The sequence below is a fragment of the Pleurodeles waltl genome, chromosome 1_2 (genome assembly GCF_031143425.1).
Source record: "Pleurodeles waltl isolate 20211129_DDA chromosome 1_2, aPleWal1.hap1.20221129, whole genome shotgun sequence".
NCBI classification, from domain to species: domain Eukaryota; kingdom Metazoa; phylum Chordata; class Amphibia; order Caudata; family Salamandridae; genus Pleurodeles; species Pleurodeles waltl.
The window spans coordinates 925,948,246-925,972,901 of NC_090437.1; the positions used below are offsets into that span (position 1 = coordinate 925,948,246).

Genomic DNA, 24,656 nt, shown 5'->3' on the forward strand with positions numbered 1-24,656 from the left:
CGAGGTGGAACTTTTAACCAACTTGCTCGACTCCTAAGTGGATGGAGGAGTGGCCTTTTTCGATGCCGAACCCGAAGGTCAATCGCCTACAGTGTTTTTTCTGGCCGAACCATGGCCTTCCGGCAGTGCTGTACCGAAGGCGTTCTGTAGTTTTTTTTATATATGGGTCGTGGGGGAGACGTACTCACATGCCGTCCAGCAGTGATGGGTCAATCCTTTTCCGAGTCCTGCTCGGAGTCGGTATCTCAGCTGGAGACGGCTGTCTGCGCCTGTTCTTCCATGACGTCAAGATATTCTGTACTTTTCAACGCCATTTCTAATCTTCCGGCTCTGCAATCTCTCAAGGTCTTCTTGGATCGAAACGATCAGCAGGCTTGGCAATCCTCTTCTCGGTGGTCCAGAGAAAGGCACAAATTACAAAGCAGATGTTTGTCTGTATATGGGAACGTTGCATGGCACAGAGGGCAGAATCAAAATGGAGTCCGATCCTACAGGCTACCATGCGGTAGGCCAGAGTCGGGCGCACGCTCCCAGAAGGGCAAAATCTAGATTCCTACTGTACTATCGGTTCGATGCTAGGTGGAAAACGTGATCAAAACAATAACGATGAATAAATAGGTTTCCTAAGGTTTTCCAATTCGAATTCTCCGAGAGAGAGAAAATACGTCTGAACCAGACAACGGAAAGATAATCTAACAATGGTATCGATGCCCATGCACACTGTAATCGAGAGGAAGAGTCACTCGATCCTATGACTCCCAAAAGACTTCTTCCAAGAAAAACAACTTGTAACACTCCGAGCCCAACTCTAGATGTCGGAAGAGCTATGCATAGCATGTGTGTGTGTGTGTGTGTGTATATATATACACACACACACACTTGGTCAAAGGCTGCTGACAGGCCTACAAGTGTTGCCTATGGAAAAATTAACATGAAGGGCAAGTACAATGTGCATATTACTCTGCGGTCACTTCCACATGACAAGGTATATTATGCTCCAACATCTATGGACCTTAATGTCAACAAGTCGCTTCACACTGAGCAGTCAGTCTGCTGAGAATGTTTTTCAAATAAATCAGCACAGCAAACAGTTTCCATTAGATAACACCAACACATACACAAAATAGTGGGTGCGGCTCCTCTTGACTATTCTATACCTCTGTATGTGCAAGCTGATGTATACCACCGAGAATCACAGTTCTTTGAAAAAAACAATTTGGAGAGTAATTTCCCAGCCTACTATAAGCTGGCAGCACCCTTCTGTAGGCATCAAATATCAGCATAAAAAACATGGCATTAACAAGTCAGGATGTGAAAAGACTTACAATATCCCATCCAGTAGACCAATAAATGTGTATACCTTTCTTTTTCTGTCCCATTAGAAGACACACTTTCAAATGGCTTTGGAAACGCCATGTACTCAGTTTTTCCTGACAGATTATGATCATGTGGCAGGTGCTGGTCACACTTCTGCTGTGCAATGTTTTGGGAGAAATCCGTAAACCCAGATGGAAACTGAGTGTTGAAGTTAACCCCTGTCACGGAACATATTAAAAATCTAAATTAAAAAAACACTCTTTGAAAATGAACCTTCCTTTCTATCAGATTAAAAAGGATTCCCAGCATCCAAAAACGTACAAAACACACATTAGAAATAATGGAGAAAGTCACTGGAAATTAAACTTGACAGCTAAAACTAAAAAATTGAATGAATAATAAGAGTATATTTAACATAGATCACATTTAAACACTGAAGTAATTTATCATGACATTCTGTTCTGAGCACTTTTCAGCAAAGGTGACTAACTGGTGTCCAGGGAAGAACACCCTAATATAGAGAACGTTTGAACTTTGAATAAACCATAAGTGTGTTCCTTTTAAACACTGGTAACATTTCTCTAATTGTTTGAGCTAATACAGCATCAGACCATATACACTGTACTTTTTATTAGCCATTTTTCATAAACTGATACTCTTAGAAAATCGTGTCAGTGTATTGCACAAATAAAACAGTGGAGATGCAGACGATTCCTTCAAAAAGGACAAGAAATTAATAACACCAGTACAAAGAACCTATCAGAAACCCATCGACTCAATTTCATACATTGTCAATCAGATGCTAGAAATGTAAAAAGTAAAATTAGATTCAGCCTTACAAAGTGGGCTTGATTTCATAGTAAGAAAAACAAATAACACAGTATTGGTAGACGGAGAAGGATAAAAGTACAAGTAAGAGGAAGCAAGGAGGACTGATGGGAATGAAGTGCAGGCAGGATAAAGAAGTTCAGATGGAGAATAGTAGCGAACGGTGGACAAATGAGAAGGGATGACATTTTGAAGTTGAATGGAGAAGAAATGTAGGGAGCCTTCACAGCAAGAACAGGACAGTGAAAATGAATGTGGGTGATTCACAAAAAAATGTAAAAGTTACTACAGTGTGTAAATTATACTTCCTTTTTCGTACCGAACAAAGCTTTGGACATTTCTCAGTCAGGGTTTTGAGCAGCGCTAGCACAGTAACTGGACTGCTGTCAGTCCTGGATGATCTGTGTCTGGGCACATTATAGCCAGGCCTCACTGCCAGTATTATTAGATCTGGCAGCGGCTTTGGATACAATTTCCAAAAAATAGTTAATCATTAGACTGAGAGAAGCTGGAATAACAGGTGTAGTGCTGGAATGGTTAAGATCTTACATGGAAGATATTGTCCAAGCAGTTTATCTAACTCCCTTCCAGGCTGAAATAATAAATAAATTTAAAAAATCACGCCTGTGGTGTTCTTCAGGCCTCATCATTCAGCCCAACCATATTCAATCTATTTGTGAAACTACTGGCAACACTTATTTGCTCCTTAAGAGTTAGGCTGATGAACAATGCTGACAATATGTAGCTTTTGATTGCACTGGACAAGGAGAATCTTAATGCACTACATATTTTCAATCAAAGTATGCTGATTATCAAAGGCTGGTTATCTGGCAAGTTCTTGAAGCTCCTTTCAGACAAACAATGTACTTATCTTTGGTAATGCTCTTCTGGTAGAGACTAAATATCTGGACACAGATTCCTCACTTTTTGAATATTCACTGGATCAAGAAACCTTTCAACAGTACCTGGTCATGCCATTAGATGGCATCCACTCTAGAAATAACATGCCAAGCCTATATAGGTACCATTCCTATGTGCTGACATCAGTTGCTTCCAAGACTCTCCATTCCTCCAGGTGCAGAGCTTCAAAGCAATTTGGTGTGACCAGTGTGCAGATTCCTAGACTTGGGATCTTATTAATGGATGGAGGCTAAACAGAACAGGAAAGGTGGGAGGGTCACTGAGGAATGTGCAACTAGATAGTCTTTACCAGAAAGAGTTATCGAAAGCAAGTAACTTGTTCTTCTTACAGAGTCTTTTAACCACAGATTCCTTCTCTTTTGAATTGATACCAAAGCATTATCTATTTGGAGGTGGGCCTGTGGATGGACTCAGTCCACAAAGTACTGCAGAGCAGAAAGGGCAAGATGCCCCTCTCTGTAAACCTGACAAACAGGTCACCTACCGTCGGTAATGCATTTTCTGGTGGAGACAGGATCTAGCCACAGATAGCCTACTTTAGAATTCTCCCCCAAGTGCCATACTGGATCTAGAAATAATTTCCCCAGCAGTACTTCTGCTCGGCAGAAGAGGGCATAGTGCAACTCTGTAGCAACATTGTCCACCGGATGTGACACTAACGGAGTGCATATAATTCCCTTTCCAAAGCGCAGATGTGAATTTATTCTGTGACTGATTTCCACACCAAAAATGTGGAACCACTTATAAAAACTGTCTAAGGAAACAGAGTGCCAAAAAGGAGACATCTCCATGTCGATTAATTTCAAACTCCAAATGACGGCATAGTAATGCCCAGAATGGGATCTTTGAGAGAAAAAGAAAAAAACATTTTGCAGAGCATCACCTGTAGGGAGAGTGCCGGTCCTTAGAAATCAGTTCATAGAGCAGGAAGGATGTGCGGGTCAGCAAGGAATCTATGGCTAGATCCTGTCTCTACCAGATAAGGGGTTACCAAAGTTAAGTAATTTCATCTGATAGAGACCTGTAGCTGCAGATTTCTTACTTTAGAATTAGATACCAAAGCAATACCATCCCCTGAGGTCAGTCTGCGGACCAGTTTCAGACAAGGAGATCCTGCAGAGCCGAATAGGCAAAATGTCTGCCACAACGGACCCGATTGTCCAGACAGTAATGTTAGGTAAACATGTGCAGGTAAGTCCACGTTGCTGCCTGGCATATATCCAGGATGGGAACTCTGCATGTTAATGCAGTAGTCATGGATGCGACTGGAAGAATTAACACAGAAACCCTCAGGGGGTTGAGTCTTGGCCAATTTGTAGTATAAGAGAGACCGGATACTCTTAGGAATTTAGGTGAGTAAGAGCATACGCACATAAGAACTGTGGGAGGACCACAAGCAAGTAAAGTCATAAGGCGTAGAAAAGCATGAGAACAGTGTTGGCATAGCAGTGGGACAAAAATGGGTCAGAAGACAACAGAATATAAGAATATAAAAAACACCTGCCTCCAAGGTGAGGTTAAACCCATGTTCGGCCAAATCATGGGGTCTCAGAGTCAACAGGCAATGCCACTAAGCTACAGCTATTTGCCATACAAAGTTATTATTGAAATCAAACCTGCTCTGTAAAAGCACAAATAACAAGCATTTGCAATGCAACAGGTCTTGCATTTGCAAGTTAGCGCTACTAGCGCTGTCAAGGACAATGTCTTTTATTTATGTGTCTTGGTTTGGAGTGTAGGGGATGTATGTGGTTTGAGGTGAACATTTGTGGTTTGAATTTTAATTGTTATTTGTGGAATTGTGTGGCGTGGAACTGTGTAGTATGGAGTGTATCTGTGTAGTGGAATCATGTGGCATGGTGAATATATATTTGGGGAGAGCTGCACAGAATAGATTAAAAGGAAGATAGAGATGGATAGATAGTTTATTGAGAAACTGGTGAATAAACTGGAAACCGAAGCTATGTTGAAGAGAATTGTGGCAATGAGCAGAGGTTTATATCGATAGTGCTATTTTGGTACTAGAGCTATTGCAGTTATGGCTGAGATATATATCTCCCATGAGAAATTATTCCTTTTTGACAACTTTTTTATTTATCTTTTATAAACGTTTTGCTGGTAAAAATGCTTGATGCAGTGTGGTGATTAGAGATGGTATTAACCTGGTGTATGAAGACCACTAGCATAATATTGTTTGATATAATTAGTATCAAAATAGTAATACGATTACTAGTTCTTGATTATTTTTATTGAATATAATTCTTAGTTTTTATTACTGAAAAGGTTGGAGACACCTGATGTATATAAATGTTTTTTGAGAGCTGTATTAGCAGGATACAGTATATAAAAAAACAACAGTAACCATGTGTATAGTTTGAGAAATGGGATCTATATCAAGTTTGTAAAAGCTGTGTATAAAAGTGGGGTTTAAGTATTCCTAATTTGTTCCAGTTTCAATGTATTAACAATGGAAGCGGGTGTGCTGTATTGACATAGCCAACAGGTCTCGCCTTTGGGACTTAGTCAGAGCTATTGGCTTTGCCAATGTATTTTAGCTAGGTTGTAGGGTAGTGTGGCTGCTCTGCAGCATATTGCAAATATATAATAAGCCATATATATAATAACTGAATGACCCTAGTTAAAAAAAATAAAAAAAAACATGTTTTTGACAATATATGAGTAAAAGCGATTATTGTTTTAAAGTAAGGCCAAAATGAGACTTCACAAGCAAAATACAATTTTACTACAGCGGAATACCACAAACGATTTCATATTAAACCAATCAGTGGTGGACATTAATACAACTGCCAGGGTTTTCTTTTCCTCAAGTTTAGAGAAGTTATGTGGCATTTAATTAAAAAGGACCGTTGCTGCATGACAACCCAGTGTTTCTGCTGGTGGTGTTAAGTGGCCCAGGAGAGCCTGCAGACTTTCATGTGAAGCAGAGGGCTGAGGAATTTCTGCATTTTACAGCCCTTTCAATAAAAGTGGCAGGGGAAGGTATTCTTCTGAGCTGCGAGGGGGTGAGGCATTAAGACAAGCCAGGAGGTAAATTAGGCAGCAGGATTATTTTAAGTTTAGTATGAACATATGTTAGCTAAAACCACGACTGGAAAACAAACTTTACATTAGAAGTGTATAATAACGAGAAAGCGTCTATGTGTAAAATGTAAGCATACAGGCAGGTAGCTGTGCATGCAGGAATGTGTGGCTGAGAAGGTTTTGGTACAGGCTGATAAAATACGTACAAAAAATATGCTAAACAAGAAAAGCTCCACAAGAAGTAACAAATCATTCCCATACAAAGGGCATCCGATTCTGTTAAATAACATTTGTGATTTACAGGCATCCCAAACTTGCCTGCATTCAGTTTTGTAATATACGATACTAGCAGCTGTAGTGGGTTCTTCAAGGTAAAGAAAAGGTTTTAGCTGCTTCCTTAGAGAGTACACTTGGTCATTAGGAGAGCAATCATCTAATTAAGGGTATGCAATTACAAGCCCCTTTCTTGAAAAGACAGCAAAACTAACTGTGCTTATACTGGGGGAATTATGTTAATTTTACAGTTTCTCCCCACAGCCGTGTTGACCTCCAAACCCGGGGAGGCTCAAAATCGGCCATGCAGGGACAGGTGTGACAAGTGAATGTTATTGAAATTGATGGGGCAATTCATATTTGTAGCACCATCACGTCAGGAAGTACCTCCGAATGAGGAAAGAACAAGTAATGTTGCGATGGTAGCAGTGCTAGGCCACTGGGTCTGCCAGTGACATGGGATGTTGCAATGCGTTTTTACCAGACACCATGTGGTCAGCCAAGAAACAATGTGCCCCGCACTAGCAACAGTAGTGCATATAAAGACGTCTTTGCCGACTCCCAAGCTGTCTAAACTTAAAGCATGTGGCCCCATTAGTCAGAATGTTCAGCAAGCCAAAAGTTGGGCCGCTCCTTTTAAAGGAGTTACGGTACACTCCTGCCACACAAATGATGAATAACAAGCATGTCAAATAAAGTGGCTGCAAACATTTCATCAAGCCGAGCACAAAGTAAAACGAGGACAGCACTGGAATAAAGCCAAAACAAATGTCAGTGACATGGGAGGAGGTGGGAAGAACAGAATGCTGCAATAAAACGCAGGTAGCTACCAGCCTAAAACACCCATGGTGAAAAGGAAGCCAAAGTAGTCTGTCACAGCAACAGATAAAGAAACCAAAGTGGAATAATATGGTAGTTGGTCACTGCTCCAAAACAGCAATGGGGGGGGGGGGGTGGGGGGGGTTGCAGAACAGACCACTAGTGAGCGAGAAGTTTAAAAGAACACTTCCACCAACAAAGAAATCGCTTTAAACCATAAGAAGTACACTAAAAGTATAAACGAGGTTGAAAGCTTACGCTCGACCTAAAATGGGGGAAACCCAAGAACCCAACTGTAAGAAAGCACTGAACAATGCTTTGATATAAACATAGAGAAGAGAACAGAATCTATTAGCATGGAAGCACTTATCCTAAGAGAAAGCGGCCAGAGATAATGTTTACATCTCTGGGACCATCTAGAAAGTTTAATGCACAGGAGAAATGAAAAATTAACTGCCTACCTCATAGACAGAAGCCACCATTACAATGATGAGCACTAATATAAGAGGATGAAAAGTGTGGAGGACATCACACACCCCAGTAAAGTAAAGGCTGCCAAAGCATTTAAACCAATGCAAGCAAACTGAGTAGCACACAATCAGGTCACGGATATCAAAAGTTTAAAAGAAGACTGCGGGTATGATAAAACTTTGCTGAAGTATGGAATGAAAGGTAAAATACATAGTACCCTAGGGACAAAATTTCACAAAGTGGGAGTGGGCAAACTGAAAACAATGTACTAAAAGCTGACTCAACATAAGGAGTTTCCACTTATAAAAGAGCAACAGCTGTGGACTATAGGAAATAATTGTTTAACAGTAAATAGGAGACATTAAAATCACTGGAAAGTAGTAGACCAAGCATGTCTACTGCCTTCATTATGCTAACGTATATGCAATCTTCCAAAGGAACTGAGGTACACAGCAAGAGGGAAATATTCCCTTATAAAGTAAGGAACCCTAACAATAACACAAAAGCATTATACGCTCAGAGGGCTAGAAATATTATGACACCCTTTAAAATAGACTAAAAGGAACCAACCAGTGAGACTGAACCAGAATCCTCAAGGAATATGTGCTAACAACTTGATATCTACCGTATGATGGACGACAACCAACAACAGAAGATAGCCACACAGTGGCACCTTAAGAATAATATGAAGACATTTTAAGGCTCTGGGTGGTGTGTGGACCCTTGTAGAAGAGGTGCCTGTAGCAGTAAAGGTACAGGACCTTGCCGCTAAGCGATTTGTAAGTATCACACACCTCCCTGCAGTGACGAGTCAGTGTAATGACTGACTGGTAGCACAAGAGAAAAGTGCTGTGAGCATGACCCACAGACAAGGAACCAGCATGGTACAGGGATGAAGGAAAAATCTCATTCTACAGATAACAAAAGAAGGAATTTGAAACTGTACACCACACCGGTGCCAGAGAGACCAGTGGCAAAAGCCCATGCTGCTGAGGTACAGCAAGAACAACGCACTAAAGGAGTGCAAGGACGCACAGATGCGGATTGGCATTACTACTTGTCCTGCTTCTCTGCATAGGAAATTAAGTGTCTCAGGAGAAGTAAAACAACCCCAGAAAGAGAAGCATAAGTAATGCTCCAAGTAATTAAGCACGGAGAAACGAGAGTGTCACTGTAAATAGGTTCTTGTGCAAAGCAGGGAGCCATGTACAAAGGCTCCCAGGGAGTTATAACTATAAACTCCGTATGATGGATAGGAAAAGTACTACTTAGTAATGCCTATAAGGCATACAGAAGATGCTCTACCCAGATAACGGAACACACCATAAAGCTAACTATCTCTTGGGCATGAAGCCCATCTGCAGAGAAAAAAGAAAAAACCCAGTTCCATCAGAGGACAAACCCACTTAGGGGCCCAAATACCTCCCAGATAAGGGAGGTGAAGAGCGGTCATCGACAGGCTGAAAGAAAGAAAGAATAATAATAACTACACAAAGCAGGAACACCACACTTGGTGGTACAGAAATAAATATATTTAAGAGTCTTTTCCACCCTGACTCTCCCTAAACTATTACAAAGCACAATCAGCATACAACCAAACAGGAGGGTGCCATTGAAGGGCATGTACAGATCGGACAGCCTGCGAACAGCCAGACTGGCATAGCCAGACATAACAGCGCAGTGCTACCAAATGAGCCATGCCTCGACTTATTGAGTCAGTAGTATCCATATCACATTCTACCGCAAACTTAATTGCCTCTCGTCCATCGTGGAGAATCTGAGAACTTGTTTCGGGTCTCCTCCGGAAGCAAAGGCAGCAGGCGCACCACCGAATCCCACATCACCAGGGAAAAGAGGCCCAGAACACATGCAATGTTTTTTGACCGCAGGGCTGAGTTGACTGAGAAGAAAATGTTTTTTTCAACAGTTTACAGCCATCTGTACTCCCTGTCCGGAGGAACGGTATAGAGGACGCTGGAGTTAGAAGAGGTGGTAGCGGCCTACATCACAAAATTTCTCAGAGTTGTGTACCGGAAGAGAAAAGCCAGGTCCCCAAAGGAAGGCTGGTGTTCATGGGCTTTGGATTGGTTCACAGGGGCCCCCGCAGCAGGCTTAGCCCAGGCCCCTCATAAAAGATCATATAGTGCTTCACTATAGGGGAGCACAGACTGTATTCCTGTTGGGCCCTGATGGAGCACTTGTTAAAGGGTCAGTGGTTACTTCCGCAGAGGGGAGCTGCAAATCTAGGACCAGAGCTGCCCTTTTCAGCCCCTAAGCAAAGGAGGAGCTCACCTCTGTAGCAAGGCTGGGAGAGGAGAAGGAGGTTGGAATCCAACAAGAACTCAAGGCCACTAGCTTCACCCAGCCCTGTCAGCCAATTACCCTCCAGAGAAGGCTGGACAGTTTGATCCATGGGGGTTCCCACATCCGGGCTCCTTTCCTTCACTCCCAAAAGTCTGTTCCTCTGTAGGGAAAAACAGCAAAGGACTGTTTAGAAGGGGGGGGGGGGGCATCTGAGCCGAAAGACATCACTGTTGCTGCAACCAGCGCTGTCCTACGTCGTTGCAGCGGTGTGTCTGCATCGGAGAGGAAGATCAGCTCAGCGTCAACTGGCACCGCCAAGGTCAGCTGATCGAACTTTAGAATTGCAAGTAGGAACCCAGAAGAACTGTGCACCAGAGCCAGTATGGATTAAAGTACAGATCCGGAGGGCCTACCTGACTCCGAGGGCAAACCTGGCAGCATGGATTCAGGTAGGATCCCTCTTACCTCCTTGGGCTCGAAAGAGCACCAGAGGAAGGTACGGGCCCAAAGATGGCATGAAGGGAATTATAATAACCCCACATCTGGCCCAGAGTCACCCCGGCACCAGGGACAGCAAGGAGGCGCAGGGTGAACTCCTGCACGGACTTCTCAGTCAGATGCTGGGAGAGGGTGCTGGAATCACAGGACTTAAGTGACGTCGGTGGATGCAGCAACTTTGACAGCCTGCGTTTCGGTGTCTTATCCTTCGACATCGAGGGTGACCTTCACTCATGGAAATGGCTCTTTGATCAGTCTTGCGATGGCTCCTGGGACCGTGAACGAGACCGCAGATGATGTGGGGCCTCCTCCAGTCGTGCCAACAGGAACGTCACACGCCGTTCTCTCAACACCTTCGGACGGTGGCAGGAGCTGCAATCCCTGGACTTGTGATGTTCCCCAAGGAACCACATGCAAACAGTACGAGGGTCTGTGGCAGACATCTGTCTGACAAGGGACCCACTAGATTTGGAAACCCTGGACATGTGAAAAAAAGGCACACTGTTCCTTCGATAGAAAAATGTCGATATTGGCCAGAAATGGCCTGAGGAACTGTTCTGGATCCACATTGAAAGCACAGAAAAGAATGAACAGACATCAGTTCATCTGAGAGGGGATTATATGGACTCAGTCAACTTACCATCCGGTGGACGACATCACTACAGAGTCACACAATGCCATCTTTCAACATGCAGAGGTACTGCTTGGGAAAAAAAATAAAAAAATCAGACCCTGTCTGGGGGATATTTCTAAAGTGCAGAATCTTCGACAAGATGTCTCTATCAGATCATCCAGACAGCAGTACTTAGTAAAGTTGCAGAGAAACACCCAGGTGGTCGCCTGGCACATGTCTAGGGCAGGGAATCCTCTTGCTAACACAGGGGTAGCAGATTTGGCCCTTGCAGAATGAGCTTGCAGTCCGGAGGCTGCTTTTCAACCAATGTGTAGCAGATCTTAATCTAAAGCATGATTCAGTTGGAGATGGTTCTTTTCGGCACAACCTTGCCTTTTTTCGCTCCACAGAACCCCACAATAAGCTGAACGTCCACCTGGTGTTCTTTGGTAAGATCTACATATAAAAAAAATAAAAAATAGGGCTCTCTAACGGTTCAAGGGGTGGAGTCTCTCCTTAGAGGAGGGAGGCAGACCATAGAACACTAGCAAGCTAATGTTTTTCCCCAACCTGAAACAGCGTCATAACTTTAGGTAAGAAAGAGGCAAAGGTCAGAAAACCCCCTTATCTGCTAAAAAGGTGGTGTATGGTGGGCTAAAACAAAGGTTATAGCTCACTCACATATTGTACCAATGTCATGGTGACAAGGAACTCACTCTCCCTCTCCCTCTCCCCCTCCCCCTCCCTCTCGGGTGAGGCACCACAGGAGCAGCTGTGAAGCAGTTCAAATGGAGGGCACATCAGAAATATAAGGACTAAATTAAGGTGCCACTGTGGCATGACAAAGGGAGAATGAGAAAACAAATGTTGTAAACCTTTCAAAAAGCTTGTAACCATCGGAGACAAACAATGAGGGTTTGTCGAACCAACTGCAAAAAGGCCAAATGAGTGGCAAGGTATGCTGTAATTTTGCCCAGCGCAAGACCCAGCAGTTATAGGGTGCAAAACAAACAAAACATCAAACAACTTTGCCTGGAAGGGGTCTACCTCTAAAGTATTGCACAAAAGTGCAAACTTTTACCAAAAAGAACAGACATATACATTTTTTGTCAAGGGATGCCTAGCTGCCAAGATTACATCAACCACCCTCGGAGGACCATCGAAGGTGATCACCTGTGGCCGCTCAATTTCCAAGCATGAAGGTATGAAATTGCTATGGTCCGGGTGCTGAAACCTGCCCCATTGCTGTCCTGCATCCTGGAGGGTGCCTGATGAGAGGCTATATGCTCATGCCAAAGGAGTCCTAGATTCCAAATTCTCTTGGCCCAGTCCGGGCTACTAGGATGACTTGGGTCTAGTCAGTCCTGATCTTCTTGAGAACTCAGGGAAGGAGTGGTATCGGCAGAGAGGCATGCAGGAGTTCAAAGTTCCACTTCAGGCAGAAGTGTCTCAGAATAAGAGAAGCCTTGGAACTCCTAAGTGCAAAAGTGCTAATATTGCACATACTCCAAGTTGCAAATAGAGTCAAGGTTCACATTTTCAGAAGAGGCCTGCGCCACCTTTGGGTTTAACAACCACTCACGGCCCACTAGGTACCAAAGCTGAGCTTATCCGCCCTGGCATTCTATAATCTTGCCAGGTGGTTCACCATCAGTAACATTACTTGATGGTCCATCCATTTGCAGACATTCAAGGCCTACTAGCACATGGCCCATGACCCCTCTCTGCCTGGTGTGTTGCAGTTACACATTGCAGTGGTGTTTCCTGTGACCAACTGTACAAGCCTCCTTTTGAAGAATGGAGAGGAAGGCTTTTAATGCCATCTCCAAAAGACTGGTATGTAACCGCAGCTCCACTGGAGACCAGATGCCTATGATCTCCACCTTTTCTGAGATGACATCCTCAACACAGAAGCAATGCATTGGTGACCACTGTGAGATTTGAGGAGGGACAGGGTCTAAAAAATAAAATAAAAACCTATGGACTGCAGCCAGCATAGCAGGAAATGCAGACACTGGTGCCAATTGGCCACTTGATGAAATTGGTAGTGTCCAAGCCACAACTCATTTTTACTTGGCCACTTCATGACTGTTTTGTAAGGTCTGGGCGAGGACTAATGGGAGACCTTGGAGGCCTTGAGCAACCGAGTACCAAAGGGCAGGCAGATGACAACACTGACCTAAGCGCCAAGGTGGTGGATGACAAAACTCTTCCCGAACATATCCAACCATTTCGACCACTGACTGGGAGGAACAGTTGGAAATGTACTGGGGCTAGTCTTCCTCGCTGAAGCTTGCACAACCAAACTTTCAGATGAGGAGTGCTACGACAAAAAACGCAGGATGCACTGGGGAAGGACGGTTGCTTCACGCAATTTAGTGGTTGATTGGTGGGATAGAGAAGGTTTGGTTCATGCCCCAATAAGATATCCGTAAGGGTTTTGTTAAACAGTAGAGTGTCTCAGTATATGTCTGCCCCTGCTAAAGAACTTCCATGAATGCAATGGTCTTGACCTCCAAGGTGAGGATCTGAAGGTCAGGACTTTGGTCGCACTATGTCGAACTACTGCATAAGCACCACTCTACTCAGTGCAAAGGCCAGTGGGTAAGAGGAGTCCAGACTCAGAGGAAGTATCAAGTCTGCTAGCTTTATACAGATCGTCATACCAATTCTCCTCATGATAACGTTAGCTATAAGCGTTATTCAAATCTGTGCTGAGCACAAATTAGAGTGTGTACATGTGCCAATGTGGAGGTAGATCTAGTGTATAAACTTCAGACGCAATGGAAGATGAGTTTGACTATGATCAAGGTCAAACCTGCACAGACGTATGATAGACACTTGAGGCCTTGCGCCTTTCAGCATCAATGAAGTTGCATCAGTGTTGAGGCACGGAAAACTGATATCGACCTTGACACCGTAGTCAAGAATGGAGCCATAGGCCCCCTTCTTACGGTCTCAGAGGGCTGGTGCTGAGAGCGAACGCACCAGAGGTAACCCAGACGGTGAACCCCCTTGGATCCGTAGGGCCAGCAGGCAAACCAGAGGGAGGTGGCGAGGATTTGAAGACCCCAAGCATGGGCTCGTGGAACTCTGCTATCTACTTAGGCATGGCAGATAGCCCTAGAAACTGAGGCTGTGCCGGAACAAGTTGCAAAATCGGCTCTGAAGTGGAACGACTTCAGAAGCAAGAACAAAATACCTGCTCCTGTGCCTTCTCAGAGGAGTGTCAGTGGGAGGAAGGGGGCGAGTCGTGCATAGATTGCTTCTGTTTTTTTTATCTGAGAACTTGGTTTGAAAGAAAGGTTGATCCTTCGAACAACTCTGGCAACTTCTGGATCTTGAATAAGACCGGAACCAAGCTTTCTACTTGGTCCCGTCTTGTCAAACAAGTTACTTACCTTTGGTAACGTATTATCTGGTAGAGACTATCTACCTGCAGATTCTTTACCGTTAGAATTTCCTTGCGTCAGCTTGGAATCGGGAACTTTTGCAGAGCAATACCCTCAGGTGCCATCGTTTGGATATGCGTGACGGTGTCAGAGCCATCTGTGACGTCATGGTCACCTATAAAGGAACCACCTAGGCGCATGTACGTCAGTTCTTTTTCCACTAATTTCCACGCCAGAAGCTCACAGTCATGGAAAGAACTAAAATTTTGTGTGTGCCAAAAAATAGGGCCCTCAAAGGGACAATCTCTAACCCTAGCATGAGTGCCCGCAGAGCAAGGAGGCATGGGTGGGTGTAAGGAATCTGCAGTAAGATAGAGTCTCTACCAGATAATGCATTACTAAAGTTAAGTAACTTGTTCATCTGATAGAGACTTCTAGCTGCAGATTTCTTACCTTTAGAATAGATACCCAAGCCATAACCTCCTGGCGGTGGGCTGCAGACAGGTATTCTCACACTAGTAAGTCCTGGATGACCGAAGGGGCAAAGAGCCCATCTCTGCGGACCTGACTGTCCAGGCAGTAATGTCTTGCAAATGTGTGCAAAGACACCCACATCGCTGCCTGACAGGTGTCCAGGACTGGAACACCTCATGCTAACGCAGTGGTAGAAGACTTGCCCCTGGTGGAATTAACTCTCAAGCCCTCAGGAGGCTGCTTCTTGGCCACTGCGTAACAGATCTAAATGCAGAAAACGACCCAGCACAAAATGGTTAGATTCTGCACTGCTTGAACTTTGTTCCCACGTACCCCACAAAGAATTTGTCATCCACCCAGAACTCTTTTGTGCGGCCAAGGTAGAACAACACTCTTTGGGTATAACTGGTGCAGTCGCTCCTCTTCTTCAGAGGAATGCGGTGGAGCAAAGAAGGTGGGCATGGTGATGTTCCGACCCAGGAGAAATGGGGTCACCACCTTGAGGAGTAAAGAAGCACAACTTCTAAGTACCACCTGGTCCAGGAACATGTTGACATACGGCGGCTAAGATGAGAGGGCCTGCATCTCACTCACCCTCCTGGCAGAGGTTGTTGCCACGAAGAAGGCTGTCTTGATGGTGAGCAGACGGAGGGGACAGTTGTATAAGGGCTCAAAAGGTGCACACATGAGAAACTTGCGGACCAGATTTAAGTCCCATTGGGCCATAATAAATGGCATAGGAGGATACATATGTACCAGCCCTTTGAGAAATCTATGTACAATAGTTGATTTAAATAATGAAGGCTGATCAGTCAGCCGAAGGAACGCTGATAGGGTGGAAAGATACCCTTTGAGAGTGTCCAATGCAGATCCCTGCTGGGCAAGGGACAAGACAAAGGGAAAAATGTCAGAGTGATGCAGAAAGAGGATCAAAAGATCTTGCTGTACAATAATATACAAAGTGTTTCCAACAGCAGGCATATACCGTCTTGGTGAAGGGGTGTCTGGCTCCTAAAATAACCTTACAGACTTCAGGAAGAATGTCGAAGGCTGTCAAATGCTGCTGCTCAATCACTACGCAAAATGGCACATACATGTTTTGGTGGAGAACCTTCGCCTGTTGCTGAGACAGAATATCTTCCCAAAGGAGTAGCCTGATTGGAGGATCGATGCTCATTTTCAAAAGCTTGGGATGCCAAACCGCCCGTGTCCTGTCCGGAGCTACCAGGATTACCTGGGCCTGGTCGTTGCTGATCTATCTTCATGAGAACTACAGGCAGCAGTGGTATGGGCAGAAAGGCATACAGGAGGCCAGAACTTCACTTGCCATGAAAAGTGATGTTGAGTGATTGCCGCCTTGGAAACTCAAACATGAAATACTGCTGACAATGTGCATTCTCTTCAGAGGCAAACAGATCTAACTATGGCTCTCCCCACGGTTGAAAGAGTCCTAGTTCCACCTCCAGATGGAGACTGCACTCAGGATCTGCTAGGCATTGACAGCGGGGTTCATCCGCACTGGCGATCAGAGAACCTGCCAGGTGTAAAACCACCAGGGTTATGTCCTGTTCCAGCCATGTCCAGAGACGCAAGGCCGCTAGACAAAGGGTTCACAACCCCACACTACCCTCCTTGTTGCAGTACCACATTGCGGTGGTGTTTTCCATGAACCCCTGCACTATCTTCCCTTTCCCAACTGGAAGAAATGCTTTCTATGCTAGTCGAATCACCCAAAGATCCAGTAAGTTGATATGGAGTCTGGATTCCGCCAGATACCAGGGGCCTCTGATCTCCACCTCTCCCAGATGGCCACCCAATCTCAGTAGTCTGTCACTACCAAGAAATCAAGTTGGGGAAGGGGGAGAGGAGTCTGCCCCTGACCCAATCGCAGTTTACTAACCACCACTGCAGATCTTTTGCAGTTCCCTCAAGATCTGAACTGTTTCGGTGAGATTTCCCTGATGCTGTGCCCATTGGAACTTTAGATCTCACTGCAGAGGCCTCATATGCCATGTGGCATGTGGCATGTTTTATTAACAGGATGCAGGTGGCCATGAGGCTCAACAGCCTTAGTCAGTCTCACCAAAATCCAAAAGAGAGGCCGAAACATGTGACTCAACTTGAATATCCTGAACTCGCTGCTCGGGAACATGGGCCGGAAACTGCACTGTGTCCAGAACAGCTCAGATGAAAGGGAGCCTCTGAGAGGGAGTCAGGTCTACCTTCAGCACGTTTATAGAGAAACTCAGTGAATGCAGGAGGTTCGCTGTCGTCTGAAGGTGGGTGACAACAGTGTGGAGTGAAGGAGCCTTCCACAGCCAGTCGTTGAGGTAGGGGAAGACTGAGGCCTCTAGTCTGCGCAGTTGAGCTGTGACCACCGCCACCACCTTGGTGAACACCCGAGGGGCACTTGTAAGGCTGAAGGTTAGCACAGTAAACTGAAAGTGGTTGTGGCCTACCTTGAGCCGCAAGTAGCATCTGTGGGCAGGCAGGATGGGGGTTGTGAAAATACGCATCCTTCAAGTCCAACGTTACCATCCAGTCTCCCTGGTCTAAGGCAGACAAGACCTGAGCCAGAGTGAGAATTTAGAATTTCTCCTTCTTGAGGAAGAGCATGATGTCCCACAAATCCAGAATAGGGCGAAGGCCCTTGTTTCATTTTGGGTATCAGAAAGTCGCAGGGATAACATTCACTGCCTTCTTCTGCTATCAGGAGCCTTTCTATGGCTCCCTGGGCCAAGAGAGCCATAACTTCCTTGCAGACCAAAACCAATAATTCTTCATAAGTCATTCTTTTGAGGGAGGCATTGGGGGAGGGAAAGAAAGAAGGGGAGGGAATAGCCCTTCAGTATGATTTGCAAGACCCATTTGTCCAATGTAGGAAGCTGGCTCTGTATATACGATATTAAACTGAAGTATAGTGTGCAGAGTTCAGGGGATCCCCAGAGGCTTAACAGAGGCTAAAGTAGATAATACTAATGCTCTCTTTTGTGGTAGTGTAGCCTAGCAGTTAGACTTAGCAGAGGGTGGTGCAAAGCAAAGTGTGTGTGTGTGTGTGTGTGTGTGTGTGTAAGTGTGTGTAAGTGTGTGTAAGTGTGTGTGTGTGTGTGTGTGTGTGTGTAAGTGTGTGTAAGTGTGTGTGTGTGTGTGTGTGTGTGTGTGTGTAAGTGTGTGTGTGTAAGTGTGTGTGTGTGTGTGTAAGTGTGTGTGTGTAAGTGTGTGTGTGTGTGTGTGTGTAAGTGTGTGTGTGTAAGTGTGTGTGTGTAAGTGTGTGTGTGTAAGTGTGTGTGTGTAAGTGTGTGTGTGTAAGTGTGTGTGTGTAAGTGTGTGTGTGTAAGTGTGTGTGTGTGTGTGTGTGTGTGTGTGTGTGTGTAAGTGTGTGTGTGTGTGTGTGTGTGTGTGTGTGTGTGTGTGTGTGTGTAAGTGTGTGTGTGTAAGTGTGTGTGTGTGTGTGTAAGTGTGTAAGTGTGTGTGTGTAAGTGTGTGTGTGTAAGTGTGTGTGTGTAAGTGTGTGTGTGTAAGTGTGTGTGTGTAAGTGTGTGTGTGTAAGTGTGTGTGTGTAAGTGTGTGTGTGTAAGTGTGTGTGTGTAAGTGTGTGTGTGTAAGTGTGTGTGTGTGTGTGTGTGTGTGTGTAAGTGTGTGTGTGTGTAAGTGTGTGTGTGTAAGTGTGTGTGTGTAAGTGTGTGTGTGTAAGTGTGTGTGTAAGTGTGTGTGTAAGTGTGTGTGTGTGTAAGTGTGTGTGTGTAAGTGTGTGTGTGTGTAAGTGTGTGTGTAAGTGTGTGTGTGTAAGTGTGTGTAAGTGTGTGTAAGTGTGTGTAAGTGTGTGTAAGTGTGTGTAAGTGTGTGTAAGAGTGTGTAAGAGTGTGTAAGAGTGTGTAAGAGTGTGTAAGAGTGTGTGTGTGTAAGTGTGTGTGTGTAAGTGTGTGTGTGTAAGTGTGTGTGTGTAAGTGTGTGTGTGTAAGTGTGTGTGTGTGTGTAAGTGTGTGTAAGTGTGTGTGTGTGTGTGTAAGTGTGTGTGTGTGTAAGTGTGTGTGTGTGTAAGTGTGTGTGTGTGTAAGTGTGTGTGTGTAAGTGTGTGTGTAAGTGTGTAAGTGTGTGTGTAAGTGTGTAAGTGTGTGTGTAAGTGTGTGTGTAAGTGTGTGTGTGTAAGTGTGTGTGTGTAAGTGTGTGTGTAAGTGTGTGTGTAAGTGTGTAAGTGTGTGTGTAAGTGTGTGTGTAAGTGTGTAAGTGTGTGTGTAAGTGTGTGTGTAAGTGTGTGTGTAAGTGTGTGTGTAAGTGTGTGTGTAAGTGTGTGTGTAAGTGTGTGTGTAAGTGTGTGTGTGTAAGTGTGTGTGTGTAAGTGTGTGTGTAAGTGTGTGTAAGTGTGTGTGTAAGTGTGTGTAAGTGTGTGTGTGTAAGTGTGTGTAAGTGTGTGTGTGTAAGTGTGTGTAAGTGTGTGTGTGTAAGTGTGTGTGTGTGTAAGTGTGTGTGTGTGTGTAAGTGTGTGTGTGTGTAAGTGTGTGTGTGTGTGTGTAAGTGTGTGTGTGTGTGTAAGTGTGTGGGTGTGTAAGTGTGTGTGTAAGTGTGTGTAAGTGTGTGTAAGTGTGTGTGTGTGTAAGTGTGTGTGTGTAAGTGTGTGTGTGTGTAAGTGTGTGTGTGTAAGTGTGTGTGTAAGTGTGTGTGTAAGTGTGTGTGTAAGTGTGTGTGTGTGTAAGTGTGTGTAAGTGTGTGTGTGTGTGTGTAAGTGTGTGTGTAAGTGTGTGTGTGTAAGTGTGTGTGTGTGTGTGTAAGTGTGTGTGTAAGTGTGTGTGTAAGTGTGTGTGTAAGTGTGTGTGTGTAGGGGGGGGTTTATGAACTGCCAGTGAGGGAGATTAAATAGAATCCTCCCTCCAACTGGACATACATGACCTTGCAGCATCATACTAGGAGGCCTTGGACACTGTGGAGGTGGGAGGCGGACGACTTCTCGTCAGTCCTTCTGGATCTGAAGGCACCACAAACTCCTACCCGCATGCTGACCTGGCAGAGGATGGTGCTGGTCTGTCAATGGAAGCCTCGAAAGGGGCCACATACAGACTGATGCCGAGGAGTAGTTGAGAGGCCCAAGGACTTAGCCGTAGCCCAGGAGTCCTTGAAGTGTTCAGTGCAGAGTCTGCCTTTTCCCCAGAAAGGTGGTCCCATCAAAGGGAATGTCCATAAGATTTGCCTGGAGTCTCCTGAAAAGTCAGAGGCACATAGCCAGGCGTGGCTTTGAAGGGCCACTGGGAAGGAAATCGCCCTGTCCAGCGAGTCTGTTGTGTCCAAACCACACCGAACGATAAACTTGTCTACATCTCTCCCATCTTTAACTGCCTGTAGGAAAGTACCCTATTTCTTGGCAAGGTTACCCCCCTTTTTCTGCATGTCGTCAGTGTGTTTGACTTTGTTCACTGGGATCCTGCTAACCAGGACCCCAGTGATTATGCTCTCTCCCTTTAAACTTGGTTACTTAAACCATTTACACCCCATATTTTTTTACTAGTGTACATATCAAGTGTTCCCCCTAAGATTATTGGGCCTCGTAACTCCAAGAAGCCCAATCAACCTTGGTTTACAAATTAACTTAAACTTCTTCAAAGAAATTACCGTCCACAGGAGCGACGCTGGAAACTTAATCCCGTTCCAGAGGAGAAGGATATATTGAAGTCTGTTCTTAAAATTTATAAAGCTGCTAGTTTTAAAGCTAAATCTAATTTTTATACTCTAAAAATTTAAGAGGCATTGAATGCTCCTAGAGAGCTTTTTAAAGTGATTAAGGCATTATCTACTCCCTCTAGGCCATCTGAACTAGAAAATTCAAGAGTTCTGCAATAAAGTGGCTAGGCACTTTGAGACTAAAATTCTTCAAATTCATGCTAACTTCATCCCTCTTGTAGACTTTGTGGATTACTCTTGTATGACACCTTTGGATCCCAAAGCTGCCCTTACAACTTTATCTAACTTTCAATCTCAGTATCAAGACAGTATTAAAAAGATGATTTCTGAAATTAAATCAGGCTCCCCCCGGACCTCTGCCCCCCTTCTATTTTTCAACTGGCCCCGAACATATGTCTCTGGCCTTAGTTCTGATCTTCCAGGAGGTTGTTAGCTCTGGGATTTACCCTGCTTCGTGGAAGGAAACCACGGTCATCCCCCTGAAAAAGAAGCCAGATGGTGACAGTCAGGATTTAAACAATTTACGGCCAATTGCACTTCTCCCTTTTCTGTCAATGATTTTTGAAAAATTCATTAATAAGGAACTAGTAAAATTCCTACTGGAAGTGGGAGGCTTGGATCCCTCTCAACATGGTTTTAGAAAGGCACATAGCACGGAGTCCGCTCTTATTTCCTCTTCAGACTCCATTCGGAGAATGGTGGATGAAGGGCAAGGGACTTTTTTATTTCTACTAGATCTATCGGCAGCATTTGATACTATCTCACCGCAAATTGTGCTGGCCCGCCTTCATCAAGCAGGCACCAGAGAGCATGCTCTTAAACTTTTGGATTCCTTTTTGACCAACAGATGGACTACTGTTAGCTGTGGCGATTTCAGATCCACTTCTTACCTATTACCCTGTGGGACTCCGCAGGGGTCTTCCCTGAGCCCCACTTTGTTTAACATGTATGGGGCCCCACTGGCTAATTTGATATGGTCCTTTGGATTTATCGCCATCTCCTACGCGGATGACACACAGTTAATAAGAACTGGGATGAGGTGGCGGATCGTTTCAACAATTGCATGCAGGCAGTCAGTACCTGGATGAGGGCAAACTGGCTTAAACTGAATGTTGCCAAAACCGAAATTCTTTGTTTCGGGCTGGGCAACGAGCGATGGAATTCACAATGGCGGCCGACAGACTGTGGTACTCTTCCAGTCCCTACTACTGTTAGTAAGAATTTAGGAATCATCTATGATGATCACCTATCCATCAAAAGTCAGGTGAATCACATTGTAAAAAAACGAGACTATGGGTTATAAAAATGTTAAGAAAAGTTTTTCCCTTATCTTCAACAAGAATGGAAAGTCTCTGCCACATTAGCTTTGGTTATGTCCAAAATAGATTACTGCAATGCTCTCTTTCTTAATCTGGACAAAGCCTCGCTGAGTAAATTATAACTGATTCAGAATTCGGCTGCTGGAGCGGTCCTAAATCTTCCTTGCTGGGATTCAATCAGAAATAGCCTTAAACAACTACATTGGCTTCCGGTGGCCCAGCGCATTACTTTTAAAACACTTTGCCTGACTCACAAAGCTGTTCATGGCATTTGTCCTCAATACCTGACCACTAAGATCTGTTGGTATAGACCTAAGAGACATCTACGGTCATCCGAGGCCTATAGAATTCAGGTTCCTCGCACCAACAAAGTTAAATGGGGTGATAAAGCCTTCACCATGGCCGCAGCAAAATGCTGGAACCTGCTTCCCTTGAATATTAGGAAAGAACCCATTTATTTAAGTTTCAGGAAACTGATCAAAACCTGGCTTTTTCCTCGCTAGTCTATGGTGGCCTTTTTTTTTTCTTCTATCCTGTCGCTTTTTGTTGGTCTCTGCGTCTCTCACCTTTCTGTTAGCGCTTCGATGCTCTTTTTGAGCCGGAATGCGCTTTATAAATTTCCCATACATACATACACTGCCTGTGAGAGAGTGGCCCGCAAGTCCTTCGGGACCTGAGGCAGCACCTGAACCACTGTATCCCATAATGTATGGGGGGGGAAAACTGGGCAATAGGCATGAGGTGTTTACTGACCTCAATGCTAGGCTGGAGGAAGAAAACATCTTCTTTCGCAATTGGTCCATCCTCTTGGATTCCCTATAGGGGTGGGGGCGCGCCATGGTAAGTGGAGGCCTAGACCACCCAGCTCACCGGGGTGGGGTGCTGCGTGAGGATGCTAAGGTCCCCCAGAACCGGGCGATAGCGGCGGCCATTTGTTGTGTTCACAGGTGCCCCTCTGCTGAGTTTGGAGCAAGTCCCCACCAGGACATCGGTGAGGGGCTCATTAAAAGGGCAACATCATTTTCGATGACGAAGCCATGTGGCTGAAGCACCACCATCAAGATGTTAGTCTTGGCCTGCACCGAGGGAAGCTCAAGGTCCAGGACCTCAACAGCCCTGCGTGCCACCATTGCATATGATGCACCCTCCTCTGTAGCCACTGTAGGAGGTGAGAGCATGCCATTATCTGGAGAGGTGGCCAGTCCACTGGCCTCTCCTAGTTCCTCATAATGAGCGTCTGTAGGAAAGTACCATCTTTCTTAGCATGTTACCCCCATTTTTACCTGTATGTCAGTATGTGTTTGCCTGTCTCACTGGGATACTGCTGGTCAGGACCCCAGTGCTCATAATGTATGGGCTAATGTGTGTGTTGTGTATAGTGCTTAACTGAGGCCCTGCTAACCAGAACCTCAGTGCTTATGCTCTCTCTGCTTTTCAAATTTGTCACTTTAGGCTAATGACTTCATTTACCAATTTCATTTGGCACACTGGACCCCCCCTTATAAGTCCCTAGTATATGGTACATAGGTACCCAGGGCATTGGGGTTCCAGGAGATCCTTATGGGCTGCAGCATTTTTTTTGCCACACATAAGGAGCTCAGACAAACGCTTTCAGAAGACTGCCACTGGATCCTGCGTGAAATGGTGCACACATTATTTCACAGCCATTTTCACTGCACTTAAGTAACTTAGAAGTCACCTATATGCCTAACCTTCATTTAATTAAGGCTAGGTGCAAAGTTACTAAGTGTGAGGGAACCCTTGCACTAGCAAAGGTGCTCCCACATAGTTCAGGGCCAATTCCCCAGACTTCGTGAGTGAGGGGACGTCATTACACGCATGCACTACATATAGGTCAATACCTATATGTAGCTTCACAATGGTAACTCCGAATATGGCCATGTATGGTGTCTAATATCATGGAATTGTTACCCCCATTCCAAATCTGGTATTGGGGAGCCAATTCCATGCATCCTGGGGGCTTCACCACGGACCCCCAAGTACTGCCAAACCAGCTCTCTGAGGCTTGCAATGCAGCTACAGCTGCTGTAACCTCACAGACAGGGTTCTGCCCTCCTGGGGTCTGAGCAGCTCAGTCCCAGGAAGGCAGAACAAAGCATTTCCTTTGGGAAGAGGGTGTTACACCCTCTCCCTTTAGAAATAGGTGTTAAGGGCTGGGGAGGAGTAGCCTCCCCCAGCCTCTGGAAATACTTTGAAGGGCACAGATGGTGCCCTCCTTGCATAAGCCAGTCTACACTGGTTCAGGGACCCCCAGTCCCTGCTCTGGCGCACAACTGGACAAAGGAAAGGGGAGTGACCACTCCCCTGCCCATCACCACCCCAGGGGTGGTGCCCAGAGCTCCTCCAGTGTGTCGCAGACTCCAGCAATCTTGTTTTCCAAGATGTGAGGACACTCGTGAGGCCTCCGAGTGGCCAGTGCCAGCAGGTGACATCAGAGACCCCACCTGATATGTCCATACCTGATAAGGTAGCCAAACTCCCCTCTCAGGGCTATTTAGGGTCTCTACTGTGGGTTTCTCTTCAGATTCGACTTGCAAGTTTCTAGCAGGAATCCTCTGCAACTACTATTTCATCCTCTGACCTCAGATCAACCGCAGATAGACTGCTCCAGGAACTGCTGAAACAGCAACAAAGTATCCCGAAAGGCTACTTTTCCTCTGCAACTTCAGCTCCAGCCAGCAATTGCAACAG

General features: G+C 45.1%; 1 protein-coding gene across 7 annotated transcripts in view; it reads right to left on the reverse strand.

Moving 5' to 3' along the window:
* PCM1 (pericentriolar material 1) overlaps nt 1–24,656 on the reverse strand; it is a 713,620-nt gene that overhangs the window by 380,273 nt on the left and 308,691 nt on the right. For all 7 annotated transcript variants that reach the window (XM_069200330.1, XM_069200304.1, XM_069200313.1 and 4 more), the window contains exon 22: nt 1,361–1,535. In XM_069200330.1, the coding sequence (XP_069056431.1) occupies nt 1,361–1,535 (175 nt within the window). The remainder of the gene's footprint in view (nt 1–1,360; nt 1,536–24,656) is intronic.